The following is a 16,190-nucleotide window of genomic DNA, read 5'->3' as shown; positions in this document are numbered from 1 at the left end:
TAGAAAGTCTGCCGAGTAAGTGTAAGGCCCTGAGTTCAAAACCCCAATGCTGCCAGAAGCAAGCTCAAAGTAAACCTAATGCAACTCCAATGAACTAACTAGTGTTTATTCATTCAGTTGTCAGCTAGAGCGGTCAACAAACATTTCTTGAGGCATCAGAGATTATACGAAGCAAGGTATTTGGGAAACAGAAAACTATAAAGCCTAGCCCTAGGTGGAGAGTACTTGCAGAGTAAAGGAAGGATCAACATTAAGTAAGAACTAACTGGAGAGAGAGAGGGAGGGAGGGAGGGAGGGAAAGAGAGAGGGGGGGAGGGAGAGGAAAAAGCAGAAAATTAAGGATCAGGGAAGAATCTGCCTAAGCCCCCAAGATCAGATCATTGTAAACCAGAATGAAGAAGGATCCCACAGTTTGTCCAAAATGACAATATCTTTATTACATTCCAAATAATTATATGTAGCATTGCCAGCTCTAAAATCAATGTCTTAAATGTGAAATTAATGGGGAGCCACAGTTCTAATTCACTGTTTTGGCGATTAAGCACATTAGATTGAATTGTTTCAGAAGGTCTAATTATTGTGTCTGCCACGCTCATCTGTTTGAGTCACCCCTCATTTTTGGACTGCTGCCTGTTTGTTCTACAGTACAGTTTCAATTGCATCTTCTTTAAAAAAAAAAGATTTAATGCATTGCTTTCCCTATTGTACTCAAAGCTCTAATCTGCATATTAGCAAATTTTAGATAGGTTCTAAATAGTTCAAGTATCGATATTTTTGAGTATGGATATAAGTTAATGTTTTATTATTTTTTCAAAGCAATAATATCTCTTCTTTATTGCACAGGAAAGGAAATGCAGATAAATGGTGACATATTTAAGGCAGTTAATGTTTTATTATATCTTGCAGGTTCATGATAAAAAGTGCCCGCCCCTCTAACGTCCTATGTCTCACTGTTTGTGTGTATGTGTGAAATACATTTTAGCCTGACCTTATGAGTGAAGATACCTCAACTGTCTGACTTTGATCATTGTTTAATTTCAGAATTGACAGAGGAAGAAGGAAAGAAAATTCTGTTGAAATATGACCATCTGAGCATTTTATTTTTGAGCATCATCTATTACTCTGAGCACCAAAACAAAATATTCTCTCCAGGAATGCCATGGTATTGAAGTCACTTTATTAACTAGAGTCCTGTCTACGAAAGAATCCAGAGACTGGGACACTGGAAGCCAGAGATGACCGTGCCCAGGCTTGTCTTGTGGCCCACAGTCTACAAGTGGGACATATTGATCCATGAGTGACTGCCTGCCAATAAATCCTTTCCTCATCAATTCTGTTCTGTGAGTTGGACTTCAGTAAGCAACTTACCATTTAACTTCGGACTTACATGTGGGAGCTTTCACTCTAGTAATTTTGGAGTCTCTAGAACTTGGATTGATTTCACCCTTTCACAGGAACTAACAGAGCCCAAAGTACATTCTCAACATGGCTTTGAACGTTGCTCCCGTCAGAGACACAAAGTGGCTGACCTTGGAAGTCTGCAGACAGTTTCAGCGGGGAACGTGCTCCCGCTCCGATGAAGAATGCAAATTTGCCCACCCCCCCAAAAGTTGCCAGGTTGAAAACGGGAGAGTAATTGCCTGCTTTGATTCCTTAAAGGTAAGACAGTGCCTCTGTGTGTCATTTCCATGCCAAGTTGGACTTGCGATTGGGATGCTTTTCATTGTACTTTAGAAATGTAACTACTGCTTTCAGATTCTGGTTTTTTGTTTGTTTGTTTGTTTGTGGTGAGTGTGGGCAGATTTTTCACTCAAATTCTTTCATATGGAACATATCTATACTTATAAAAACATAAGTGTGTTTAAATAAAAAGTCCACACTGGTGTCTTTCTGATCTGGCGTGACATTCATGTACTCAAGGGTTTTAAATCAAAGTCAGGCTGTGACAAGTGAAGATAAATATTTTATCAGTGTTTCATCTTCAGGAGGTTATGTAAAAGAGAAGAAATTGAATGTGTCACTTTCATGGGCCAGTCACTCAGACTTAACTTCTTGAAGAATATTCTGCTCTTGTTGCTTTTTCTCTTGAGCAAGGACTTCCAAAATTGTATTTTATAGTGCTTTTGTTCTCTTTTAAAACTGTTGTTAGGCATCCCAGAAATTTAGTACACACTTAGTACTTAGGGAGGAGATACTATCTATAAGTTAAGAGAGAAAGAATTGTGATTCAGATAGGCCCTTGATGAGCTCACGTCTGGTCGGAAGGGAGAACTCATCAGCAAACTGGTACGGTGCAAGAAGAGAGAGAGGAAGGCCTTCCAGGGGGAGCAGAGAAAAAAGTTGCTGTGAACCCATAGAAGAGAGCTGGCTTCCAGCTGACAGTCTGAAGTCATCTTTTTGGAGCCCTGGGTTACCTGTGTTGAAGATCGATGGAAGAGAGTTTGTGCTGGAAGATAGGGGTACATCTAGTGAATGCACTACTGAAAAGAAGTGAGATGATTTAGCCCCACCATGCTTTGGGGTTTTGTTTAATTTCTATGGCCCCACAGTCATGGTGTTTGAGGTCCAGTTTTTCACTGTGAAAGGGATAAAGATGTTGTTCTGAACAGAGACGAATAAGACATTTAATTTAAAAAAAAAAAAAAACAAAAAAATAGCTTACTGGTATCATTTTTGTAAGGATTCAGTGAGTTTACCAAGCAGTTAAAGATGAGTTTGATCATGGTCTTGTTATATTATTTGAGAAATGCTGGTGCTATGAGTTTACAGACTAGTGACCTTGGCTTATGGATGGGTATTTGATACATTCATTAGATGTAATCTTTGGAATGATTTCATCTGGTGCCAAAAATTATTCTTTTAAGGAGGAATTTATTCCTTAAGTCACATTAGTAAACTGTTCCTTAAAAGAGTAATTTTGATACTTTATATTACGGAGAAGTAAGCACTACTTCTGTTAAAAAAGAGGTTCTGTCATAATTCATAACACATAAGATTCAACTATATATTTATGTGTCTTTTTGTTTATATACTAAAAGCAGATGAGTGCATCTGTAGCCTAACAAGTTTTTTGATGGTAACACTTTAAGAAATTAGATGTCTTATCTATACCATGAGTTCCCTCCATTTTATGTATATTGGGCTAAACTAAAACCAAATAGATAAAGCACCATTCATAATCTACAACAATGTATTATACACATATAACAGCACATTTGTATATTTGTATTTATTGCCTCTATGCCAAAAAAAGTAAATCTGATCTGATTTTCCCTTTATGACTATCACCAATGGAAATATTCACTACAAAAAACAATGCAAATTTATTATCTTTATTTTTCAAAGGTAAAATACTTTATTGCTTCCAGTAGAGAAGGCAGTGGTAGCCATGTAGATTTAAACTCACCAAATGGGCTTGAATTTATGGAAACATGTCAGAAATGAGAAGTTAATTTTCCGGGACATTCACAGTTCCTTCACGTTAGTAATCTAAAATTTCTTTGGTTGGATACTGGCTATAAATATCACCATTTTTGCAAGTTTCTTCAAATTTTAAGTCTAGATACAGACATAGAGGGGAAAGCTTCAACATTTCTTGAACATCAACTGGGGGAAAACAAACCCCAGAAAAGGCATTGGTCTTTGTAATTCATTGCATACTATGGATTCACAAGGCTACTCCTGTTTCCCAAATCCATCAGATCAAAGATCATGAACAATATCATCTTCACATACAAAACATGAGGTAAGCCATGAGGACACTAAGCACTATTAAAGTAAAAAGAGGCTTTCAGAGCCTCGTGCAGGTGGCTTACACCTATAATTCTAGCTACTTAGGAGCCTTAGATATGAGGATCTAAGTTTAAAGCCAGCCTGGGCAGACAATCTGAGAGTCTCTTATCTCCAATTAACTAGCAAAAATACATAAGTGGAGGGATGGCCCAAGTGGTAGAGCTGCAAGCTCAAAAGCCAAGCAGGAGTGGCAAGAGTGCAAGCCTAGTATTGACAACAAAAAAAATTATTTTCTAACAACCATTTTTAAGTGTAGACGTATGGTTGTATTTTGCTCCAAGTTATCAGTTTACTTTTAGAGATGTAGACTTTTAGGTGATTGAATCAGATGTTTTATATGTTTAACGTTATCAAGCTGAAAAGAATTTGACAAGAGCCCAAACGGTTCAGAATTTATTTAGAGCCAAGTCTAAACTCTCCCATACCCACCTTCAGTGGGGTTATTCATGACTGAGTAACTTTGAACCCGTGATAGTCAAGTAAGAGTTTACACTAATAAAAATGGCTAACTTAAGAGTAAATTAGTCATAATATTGAGAAGAATAAGATAAGGCAAACAGTATTTTTGTTGTTGTTTATTACAAGGGAAGGTTTGCAAAACCGTGAGATACATACATATGTGTGTACATACATATGTGTGCATTTCAGTGCTAGTGTCAAGATGTTAGGCAAGAGCTGTACTACGGAGCCACCACCCCACAGTAAGGATTCATAACAGTAGGAAGGACCTATGTTAGCCTCTTGTTATATGGACAGTTCAATTGTGGGCCTTTTTATCTTGTTTTAAGTTATGTGAGTAAAAATATATGTATATGAAAACAACTTAGTAGGGATTGTGAAAAAGATTGCTGACCTCTTTGGAGTGAAAACAGTACATGTAAAAGTCTTTTGCAGTTAGGCACCATTGATTTGCATCTGTAACCCCAGCTACTCAAGAGGCTGAGATCCGAGGAACATGATTCAAAGCCATCCAAGGCAAGAAAATCCAGGAGACGCTTATCTCCAATTAAGTACCAAAAAAAAAAAAAAAAAAAAAAAAAAAAAAAAAAAAAAAGCCAGAAGTGGAGCTGTGACTCCAGTAGAGGAGTATTAGCCTTGAGCAAAAAAGCTTAAGGACAGTGCCCAGGCCTTAAGCTCCAGCCCCAGGATGAACACGAACACACACACACACATACACACACACACACACACACACACGAACACACACACACACACGGCTTTTATAAAAGATAGTTTAGATACCACAGCCATTTGTCCATTGACCCCAGCTGTTACCTTTGTGCTAAGCACCTGGGATCAGGCAGATTTTGTTTTGAAAGCGTATTGCAGTGTAATTGTGAGCACATGACTTAAATACTTTCTAAAAGGCCAAGTTACATACCAGAACACTCTGTTCCTCAAGTTAGGTTAACTTGACAATCTAAAAATTGTTTCATGAGCAACCAACTCCCTAGTCCCAAAGGCCTTGACCAAATAAGCCCCCATCTCGGGCACTTCTATGAGACATAAGACATTTTCTACCCTAGTTAAGATATTTGAGATTTTCCTTTTCAGATCCTTCTTTTTGTAACTGATAGGAATTAATCTGGGGTATTTTTGCAAATCGAAACATCTGGAAAGAATTATATGAATTCATTCCAGTGCTTATTAAGACTAAGGATTTCAGGATTTATGACTTTTGCCTAGTGTTTATTCATTTAAACATTTGAATTTAGCTTTATAAAAGAAACCCATTTGTAAATCATATTGCTCATGTTGGTTCTGAGGAAATTAGCTGAACAAGTTTTAGAAATTTAGATATATGTTAGACATACCCTATCAAAATTAGTTCAGCCAGTCAACTCACGGGCCGCAGTGGCTCATGCCTGTAATTCAGCTTTTCAGGAGACATTAGTAGAAGAATCATAGTCCAGGCTGGCCTAGGTACAAGTATCTGAAAAATAAAATAAAATAAAAAGGTCTGGAGGTGTGGTTCCAGTGCTAAAGCTTGGACCCAAGAAGCATAGGACCCTAGATTTAAACCCTGTGATAGCACCAAGTACAATTTTTTTTCAGACACTATGATTCTTTTCACATCTCAGTCTGATATTATCAAGTATCAGTTTAGTATCTTCCAGTGGCTTCTCATCTTACATGGAAGAGATGAATACTGCAAGGCAGAGAAGTCTTGAAAGATGGGTCAGTGTCTAGAGCTCGGCTGGCTGATGTTATTTCTCATCCATCATCCAGTCTATTCAGACACTCCATGTGCTTCTAAGGGTACATTCTTCCTCACACCACACGTGGTCATACACCATGTCACCTGTGCAGTCACGTACTGCACAGAGGATTTGAAATCCCAGAGAATTTCAAAAGCAGAAACTTCAAGATGTGGAAGTCAATGCTGGGAATAAAATTTAGCACTGAAGAATTGACAAATCATTCCATTTTCTCTGTGAGGTAATTCAAGTTGCACGCGATGCATTAGGAGATAGAAAAGAAAATGTTAAGTTTTAGTACATGTAAATAATAGCTTCAGTAGTAAAGAGATATATAGAAGACAATTCCTGCAAAACATATCTAAAAAGATGACGTTCATATGTAATTGGCCTGGATCTGAAGTTTGTGTTCTTGAATCAGTACTGGGCTGTTAGAGGCTAATTATGTGCAGAAATTACCTGAGCATTTCCTAAGTTACATACCTAAATTTGGCCTGGTTTGCAAATATGATCCCAGGCAATTTTCTTATTATTCATAATCACCATTGTAGTCCCATAGTACCAGTCCCTTTTCATGCATTATTGATTCTTTCCACTAACTTTGCTAGATAAATAATATAAAGTCAGCCAGTCTATGTGGGCATTGGTTCAAATATGTAAGAAACTTACTTGAGACGACCAAACTTGTAAATAGTGGAGAAAGTATTTGGTTCCAGGTAACTGTAACTTCCAAGCAGGCATCATCCATTTTCTCCCTAACTCCTTGCCCAGAATGAATCATTGATGTAACTAATTATAACATTTCTAAAAGCCTGATAATATTCATAGTTAGCAAGTTTAGAACACTGAGGTGAAATCAATCAATAACATTCTGAAACAGAAGCCCCTTAGCCGGGAGCATGGCCTAGTGGTAGAGTGCATGCACGAAGCCCTGGGTTCGATTCCTTGGTACCACGCACGTAGAGAAGGCTGGAAGTGGTGCTATGACTCAAGTAGCAGAGCACTAGCCTTGAGCAAAAAGTATCCAAGGACAGTCCTCAGGCCCTGAGTTCAAGCCCCAGGACTGACACCAAAATAAACAACAGAAGCCTGGGGGAATAAAGCTGTTTAGGAAATAGAAACTTAACTAAATGAGAGAACAACTGCAAGCTACGCTTGGTTTTTATGTTTGTTCTTGTCTGTTTGTGAATGCTCTGCTAGCATTTACTTGAAGTGCTTGTTTCCACCAACCAAGTCAAGTCTGGCAAAGCTTGTGACCCACTGCTCTAAGACAACACCCGGCTTTCCAGTGGCAGGGGCACAGTCCGGGCTGGGTATCCCTGGCTTGAGCTGTAGGGGCCACACCAACAAGGAATTTACCCACCTCCCGTGACCTCATGGATGCTCAACAGCACAGACTTTCCACTTGGTTTGACTCCATGTCTTCTGGCTCAAAGCTTACAGCCCAGTGTGCCTCAGTCTCCCTCAGTCCTGTCATTACCAGAAGTAAGGTGGATATATAGTGAGGACAAACTCTGTCCCTGAGCATGACCTTCAGGGTTAAGTGAGTGAGTAGATAGTGATGCATTTACTTGCACTCTTTTGCCACTTTTCCTCACCAATCAATCAGCGTGTTTGGGATATGGCCAGTGAGACCATTTTCTCATGACTTGAGGTTTATACTTATTCCAAATATTAATCCTTGTAGGAGATAGTTATTTCCAAATGAAAGGTGGAGAGGCAGGGAGCAAAAAAAGACAGAATGTAATATAGCCAAAGCAAAATAAAAAGGGCACACTCAGTTCTAAAACGGTTTAATTCTCACTGGAGCATCATCTTACTGGAGCATTTCTTATTCTCAAAAGAAAAAAGTCTGTCTTGTGGGTGGGACAGGGGAAAACAAAACAAAACAAAGAATGAGGGAAAGGCATTGTTGTCCAAAAAAGAAATGTACTCAGTACCTGGCTTACATAATTGTGATCTCTCTATATATAACGTTTATAATAACAAAAAAGTAAAATTTAAAAATCCTGTCTAAGCTGGGTGTGGTAGCTTAAGCTTGTGTTCCTAGCGACTTGGGGAGTAGGAATCAGAGAATTGGTCTTGAATTCAAGGCCAGCCTGGGCATACAAGGTCTCAGATTCCATCTCAACCAATGGCTGAGCTCAGTAGAGTATGCCTTCTAGCCCAGCTATGGGGGAGTATAGCAGCCGAGTGTCGCGGCATTCCCCGTGACATGGTGAAACATAAGGAGGAGGATTGTAGGCCAGGCGAGCTGGGGCATAAAAGCAAGACCTTACTTCAAAAATAACCAACATTGTCAATAGGTTGGGGGTGTGGCTCAATTAGTAGAGAAGTTGTCTAGCTAGCTATAGATTCAAATTTTTGAATGGAAGATTGATGTGATGGCTTATTGTTCCCTTAATAATCAATTTTAATCTAAAACTCACTTGGTGAAAAGTACAATGTGATAGATGTCATTTTTATTAAATATCCATTTATATTCAGTCTCAAGTCCCACACTCATGTGAAGGAATATTTGCAGGGTGTCGAGCCCTTAGCAAAATCATTAATGACACCAGAGAGATCATTTCCACACCTGCTACAAAACCCGGCCCTGACCCAGATGCAGCCCTGTTTGGAGACATTAATTCACAGAGCTTCCCTTCCTTTCCCTTCTGGCACCCAACTGATTCTGGAAAATACTGGGATCCCAGAATCCTAAATGAAGATTTCCAGAGGTCCGCTGTGTTCTGAGCGGCCAATAAAGCCAAGGTGAAGGGAGTTTCATGTCTCGACTCATTCAGTCGCCCTGCAGAGTTGTGTGGCTGGTACTAAGTACCAAGTACTGTATTGGGTGCCTTGCCTAAGCAAGAGATGGGAACTTTGCCCTCATGATTCCTTAGGAATCACCATTTAATATCTCCTATGACCATGTTTAAGAAACAGGAACATCAAACTCACCTTGTCTCTTCTATCATTCTTGGAGTATCAGACCATAAGCACAATGCAGGGGAAGTGCTTCCAAAAAAAACCACTTCCCCAATCTTAAAAACAAAAAATCCAGCCATGCTCTTATACCTGCCTCTTCTTCCTCTCCTATGTTTTCCACTCTGCCTCCAGAATCCCTCAGCAACCAACCAACCAACCAACCAATAGCTCTATTCAATATTTTGCCATATTGCTTGGAAAAGATATCAAATTGTAACATGCTGTTCTTGCTTTCAGAATTTCATAAAGTAGCTCAAGCACAAAGCCATGCCACCCCCCCACACAGTTAGATATTATACTATTTGCTATTAGTTATTAGTAGAGAATACTTTTCCTCAAAATATATGGTATGAATGTACAGAAATATCACAGTGAAATACCTCACTTTGCACAATTAATATACTTCAATGAAAATATAATTGAAGTTAAAAAGGAATAGTAAACAAACAGAATAGTTAAAAAAAAAAGAATAGTAAAAGAACAAAACAAAACCTACCATAGAAGAACTTTTTGTGGTCTAGGTAGCCTACAGCTAAGAGGAAAGACTGACCTTCAGGTTGTATGTCCCATATTATAGGAATCCACTGAGCAGGTCCAGGGATGGAGCCTAGGAATCTGTATTTTTAGAAGTTCCCCAGTGATTCAGATGCACAGCCAAATTTAGACAACATTACTTTAAATGATCTCATCACATTCTTTGGAGCTGTTCTTTTGCTGCATAAATCTATTATGTATCCCTGAAGGTCTTACTGGAAGTTTCCATTTGTCTTACAAGGTTCAAATAAAGCACCAACAGCATTTTCTAAGTCAGGATATGAATAGATCATACACTTGCCCATAGCCTTTTGAGTCTTGATTCCTGTGTAGATTTTGATTGTATTGTTCAACAAGGCAACCACCTGTATATCATGAGCTAGAACTAATTTGAAGTGCTATGATGTCATTTGTTGGGAAGGAAGAGCCATCTGTCTGTGAGAACACAGGAATGAGTGGATGAACTTAGCTATAAGCCTGGTCTGGAGAAAAAGATGCAGTGTAACTATGACAGCTCTCTGCAAATACTCAGTTTGGTGTATGGAAGAGGAAGTACCCTTCCTTCGTAGAAAGATCAGAGCCAGTGTGGGAGGTCTGGAGAGACATGTCTTTGTTCAATACAAGAAGGAAATATATAAATATGCCTTGAGGGATGAAAGTCATCAGTCACATGAGCTGTTCAAATAAATGCCAGGCTGCGACTGATTTGGGGATTAGGTGTCTTTTTAAGTTCCTTCTAGACCAGACACACTAAGAACAGGCCCATGCAGAACTAATTACTACAACGACCAACCCTAGCTTGGCAAGGGACATTTCCTCTGGTGTCAATGTTGAAATATTTGGTTGCTAAGCAATTAATAAATATCTGGGATGCATGGGAAAATCACTCGTTTGTATAGATCTTAACATCATGGTTCATTTCACTCAGGATAAGGATCTCCGTCATAGGTTGTGACATATCAAAATGGTCCTGAGCTGTAACTTGGACAGTATTCATCTTTATCAAAGACATGCCAGCCGTCCAGCTGAGCCATAATATGCACAAAAGAAATAAATTTGATATATGCAGGAGATGATGGGGCAGAAAGAGGACCAGTTAAAGTCCAGTGAAACTTAGTTATGTTTTTGGAATCATGATATTACTTTAGTCATGAACTCTTCAACTCTGGAATTTTGCACATTTTTAGTACGTGACGAATGCCAGCATTTAAGGTATAGAACGAGGTTTAAATACATAACGTGCCTGAGTCATAACTTTCCATTCACAGTCTCCTAGGAAACCAACAAAATAGATCTGGATACTGTAAGAGTTCTCTCCCCTTTACAGAGGGCTGCTTTACATGGTAAGAAGCAAAGAACTGTTATTTGTCAAACTTTCCCCATTGAAACATCTGCCATATCTTATTAGGTTTTCTTAGTAATAATGACTCAGTACATAAGATAAACCGTGGGACTTGTCACATTCTATTCACTTAAGTAGTTGAGACACTCATTTCCGCTCTTTCCTTTGATCTCTCAAACTCAAATTGTAATTTTTAAGAGGAAATTGATTTTGATTAATTTCTCTTTCTCCCTAAAAGATTTAGAACTGCTTTAGGTAACTTTTTATTAGCCAGTCTAAGACATTTGGGTGACTATATAATTAATCCGCATTTTTAATGAAAATGATGGCATATTAATTGCCCAAGTTTGGAATGAGCATTCATCCTAATTACTTATTAACCTTTATATCTCATGTACACAAGGGAGCAAGATTCACATTGTAGGATATCTAGGAACTTTTTCAAGGTGCTTTTTTTAATAAAGAGAAAGAATCCAAAGAAACTTTCCCCTAGAAGAAAATGAAAAATTATATCAGAGATAAGTGTAGTATAATGCTTAAAGCATCAATACAGTGTGAAAAATTTCCATTGATCTATTCTTGGCACTTGTGTGACTCATTGCTAATAAAAATATGGTAGGGATGCTGCTATTAAATTTGCTTTATTTTTTAAATGTTCAATTATTTGTAAAAGGTTCTGAAAAGAGAAATAATACTATTATTAGTTGAAATTATCTTTTTGAAAATGTTAATATAACTACTAGAAAATGAAGAAGGCTAGAGTTGGCCTTAAGCATCAAGTCTTAACAGCAGCATCTTCAGAAAATTCCTGGGACAAACCATGATGACACTGGCTCACTGTCATTAAACAAGAGGTCTGTTTAAATGGTTGAAACATAAACTAAATGATGGGACACATAAATGAATTTCAGAGGACATGAGTCCAGTTTCATTTCTCTGATGAGAAAGGACATTTCATTCTGAAGCCACACCTCTCTCTGAATTTGTTTGACCTTTCTGTCCACAAAATCTGTTGAAGTAAGTCACTCTGAAGGTCCAAGTTGCCTTTTCTCCTCCTCTTAGGGATTCATCTCCAATATGTGCCTTACCTTTGCACTGTTGCCAGTCTATTTCTCGCTCTCTCCCTCCGTGTCTCCTTGTAGCAACTATACACTTCAACTCCAGAGAAGATATAGCCTAGTCTTAACAATGCAAAGACAAACAGTTAATACTGTGGTCCCTGAAGTTACCAGGAATCTGGTATAGGTAGCAGCCTGGAATTCTGGAACACACAGTGGTCATCAGGAAGTGGGCACCTTAAAGTGTGTCTGGCTAGTGCAGGAAGAAGTCAGAAACAAAGAAGAAGATGGTATAAATCACAGAATCGGGACTGAAAACTGTCGTGTGCAGATGCATAATTGTTCAAGGGACCCAATGTCGCTAGGTAGAACCATTTTTGGCTCTTAAGTTCTAGCTACTTTCTCTTCCTTTTTTCGAGGTTTCCCTCCCATTCTTTGTATAATATTTTCTCCTCTCTATTTTCCTGTAAACCAGCTACAGTGTAAAATCCCTAATACAAACAATGTACTAGAAATTCTATGTTTTTGTAAAAAATTACGGAATTATCTGCTTATGGGAGCGGAAGTTGGTTTAGACTTTTTGAAAGATCATTTGTCCTCACAAATTATATTCTCCAGTGGTTGTACTACTCAACCTAACCCTTTCATTTCTAGATTTTTATTCTAGAAAATCCTGTGTGCATATACAAACGTGCACATGGGTACTCATGCAAAGTCGTTAGCAGTAGTGAAAGGTAAAAGCACTTCAATGGCTGATTGGTACAGCAAGCTACAGAAGGAGCTGGCTAAATGAACTAAAGTTTGTAAATACTGTGAAATATGACATAGCACTTCAAAAATAAGGTAGAATTACTGTCCTCCTCACCCTCTCATCAACAGCGAACACATACCCATGTGACATAGAAAATACCTCCAAACATATTATTTAATAGTGTGAAAAACTTGCTGCAATATTTTGTACACTATTATCTGTGTGAATTGAAAATAGATACGTGTTTCTATGGCTACAGATGTAATGTGTTAATCAGGTTGCAACTGCTAAACTATTAACAGAAGACCCAATAATCCTATGGTTTTGAGCCATACAACTTAGGCCAGTGAATAAGAACCTTTTGTGTCTCACCACAGGAAGTACTCGGGGTTCCCCTGTGATGAATATCCAGGGTCCTTATCTATCATTCTTTAGGCTGGCTCTACAGCCTTAAATTTGCAAAACCAGGTCACTGGCACAGCCTGATGGGAACCAACCTTAAAGGAAGACCACTCCTGTCTTTATTTATAATTGTTGTTATTATTGTAATTGCTATTATTACATTTTCTTTTGTTGGTAGTCCTGGAACTTGAACTCAGAGTCTGTCACTCAGGGTTGACTCTCTACCACTTGAGCCACAGCTCTACTTCTAATGTTTTGATGGTTAATTGGAGAAAAAGTCTTGCAAGACTTTCCTGCCCCAGACTTCTAGACTCAATTCTCTGATCTCAGCCTCCTGTGCAGCTAAGATTACAGATCTGAGCACTGACCCCTGGCCCACTGGTAATCATAAGGGACCTAATTTGTAGACAACACACATCATGACCATTTGAAACCTTTTAGTGAAAACTTGGCAATCAGGCCCTAGCAAGGTGATCAGAAAGAACGTACATGTTGGTGCAAACACAAGTAGAAAAGAAGGAAATATGAAGTTTTATTCTTAAGGCCAAGAATGGGCAAAATGTCAGGAAACCATTGCTTTATCAGCGTTCCTTACATTGCTGTATGGAAGCAGAGAGATTGAGTGATGTCGCATGCTTCCCCAGCCTGCGCTGCTAGGTCAGAGCAGACCCTAGCTCCATGCCGCTCACGTGACCCCCTCATAACTAACTTCACACCATTGCCTTTGCTTCACCTACCGTATCAGCCACTTCTGTGCTAAAACAAACAAACAAACCACTGAAGTCTTTAAAACATCTGCCCATTCAATGTATACTGGATCAGAACTGTTAAAAAGCCCAGTCAGTCCAGAATTGTGGCCTAGTGGTAGAGTGCTTACCTAGCATGCACAAGACCCTGGGTTCCATTCTTTGGTACCACATACACTGTAAAAGCCAAAGTGTCACTGTGGCTCAAGTGGTAGAGCTCTACCCTTGAGAAAGTTCAAGGACAATGCCATGCCCTAGACGGGAAAAAAAAAAAAAAAGCCAGGTCACTGGGCATGATGGCTCAGGCTTAGTGACTTGGGAGACAGATTTTAAGGAAATTGCAGTTGCAGGCTAGCCCAGGCAAGAGATTAATAACACCCTACTTCAGCTACCGAGGTAGTTCAGTGATACTAACCAAGCAGGAGGTATAAACGGGAGGATTTCAGTCTAAGACCAACCCTGGGCAAAAGTTGGAGATCTTACCAGAATAATAACACCAAAAAACGTGCAACACGGTTGGAGGCATGACTTAAATGAGAATGCCTGCCTCGCTTGTGCCACGCTCTAGGTTCCAAACTACCCTTTTATTTTCTCATTGGGATTTTCTGACTCATTCCTTTGTTTGCACAATTCTATCAGGCATTTGCAACAATGATGGATACAGTAGGAAATTGGAGGGATGAGCTAGAATTATCACCGAGACTAGCTTCCTCCCTCAGAGACACCTATCTAATTGGCCAAACAAGACATCTGCGTCAGAACCGATGAGTAACTCTAGCATTGATGTACGCCAGCCAGTAGTAAATCTATTCAGCGAAGCAGAACTTCAGAGCTGAGGTGGTGATAGGATGAAAAGGATTTAGAGATGGTTCCTTAATAAGGGGATACTGGAATGAGGCTACCAGGCCTATATGATATTTGTCTTAACCGTGAAGACATTAGCATGGGAGGGGGAGAACGAATGAGCATTTACCGCTTGCCTGCTAGGTAGGGTGCATGTTGTCAGGTTTTTTGTATGCATTATTCCATTTATCCTTGCCATAGATCATTAAAATAGATACCCTCAGTTTGCAGGTCAGGATAACAAAGCCGAGACCTGAATCACATATACCAATAGGTAGAAGAGGTGGAGTTTGCCTTCTCTGGTTTTCTAGATGGATCTAGAGCTATTTAGTTCCTAATTAAATCACTCTGTCAGGAGCACTCCCAGGAGGAGGAAAAGCAGCAAAAACATGTGGGCTCTGGTTTGTGGAAGGACCAGGAGAAGAACAAGCTGAATCACAGGATGTCATTCTGGGTGCTTTTAGGCTGAGGTCACCCTGGTGGCGAGCTTGCTCTGGTACAAAAAGATTGAGTTACCTGCAGGAAGTGCTGTATCATACTGCATTTGGCATCGAGCTCTCCCCTAGCCCCAGGGAAGAAGGGGCCAGTTCCCTGGCCCAATTTTACAAACCAGGTTAGATGAAGGGTTTCTCTGGCAAGAAACACCACCCATCTAGGTTAATTCTCCAGTAGCCAGTGGTGCCCAGGCGTCCTGCAGCCTGTCCCATGAGCAGAGCATCCATTGTATCCAAATTACTTGTGGCCACTGGAAACAAGAGCAGGCTGGATCTTCCGCTTTCCAGAACTGCATGGCCTCTGAGCACTGAGCTCTGCTCCTCAGATTTCCTCCGATTGGACTCTGAGCCGTTCCCCGGGGTGACTGACTTCCAGTGTGTTCCCAGAGCTCACACCTTTCAAAGCTTTCAGCATGGCTGCAGCACTGCCTCAGGACTCCTTGACCTTGACAGCTGCTGTTTCTTCCAGGTGCGGTCACCATCTTTCTTATGCCTCCCTCACCAAGTCCCTCTCATATGGAAAGGCAGGAGAAGAGTTCTTTTCCTGAGCTGTTCCTCCTCCATTTCTCCTTTGATCTGAACCATTCTCGAATGTTTTTCTAAAGAGCTTTCTTCTAGAAGAGGCTCATTGTTTTGATCAAATGAGAGGAGGAAAGTTCTAGAAAGACAGGTAGGAATATTCTGTCCTAGGGGAGAACTGAATGCCAAATGAAGCCCTTTGTGCTTTTTTTTCCACCTGTATTTGGCCTGTGAGGTATGGATGGTAGGAAGGCCTCTGAGTCCTGTGAGAAGAAGGAAAGAGAAGTTATTTGCCATATGTAACATGGTCTTAGGACACAAGATCCATTTTGTGTGGAAAGGACTCTGTCTTACTGCTATTTATAGTCTGTATACCCAGCACCATGCCAAACTCTTTTAAGTCATTACACTTCATCCTTCAGCCAGCCCTGTGAGAAGGCGCCATTTTATAGATGTGCTAAGAGAATGGTAGAGTTTTATTTTTCCTGCTCCTTGGCAGAGTTACATTTGATCTAGAGGATTCTAATCCAAATAAGTATAA

At 39.6% G+C, this 16,190-nt stretch overlaps 1 protein-coding gene across 8 annotated transcripts in view; it reads left to right on the top strand.

Annotated features, from left to right (window-relative positions):
• Positions 1–16,190, top strand: part of Mbnl2 (muscleblind like splicing regulator 2) — a 145,708-nt gene that overhangs the window by 47,188 nt on the left and 82,330 nt on the right. For all 8 annotated transcript variants that reach the window (XM_090341950.1, XM_090341956.1, XM_090341953.1 and 5 more), the window contains exon 2: positions 1,042–1,659. In XM_090341950.1, the coding sequence (XP_090198076.1) occupies positions 1,486–1,659 (174 nt within the window). In that variant the 5' untranslated portion in view covers positions 1,042–1,485. The remainder of the gene's footprint in view (positions 1–1,041; positions 1,660–16,190) is intronic.

The sequence above is a fragment of the Megascapheus bottae genome, chromosome 11, assembly GCF_031878675.1.
Source record: "Megascapheus bottae isolate mThoBot1 chromosome 11, mThoBot2.hap1, whole genome shotgun sequence".
NCBI classification, from domain to species: Eukaryota; Metazoa; Chordata; class Mammalia; order Rodentia; family Geomyidae; genus Megascapheus; species Megascapheus bottae.
The sequence above is the reverse complement of the archived record's forward strand: the minus strand, read 5'-3'. Positions and strand labels throughout refer to the sequence as shown.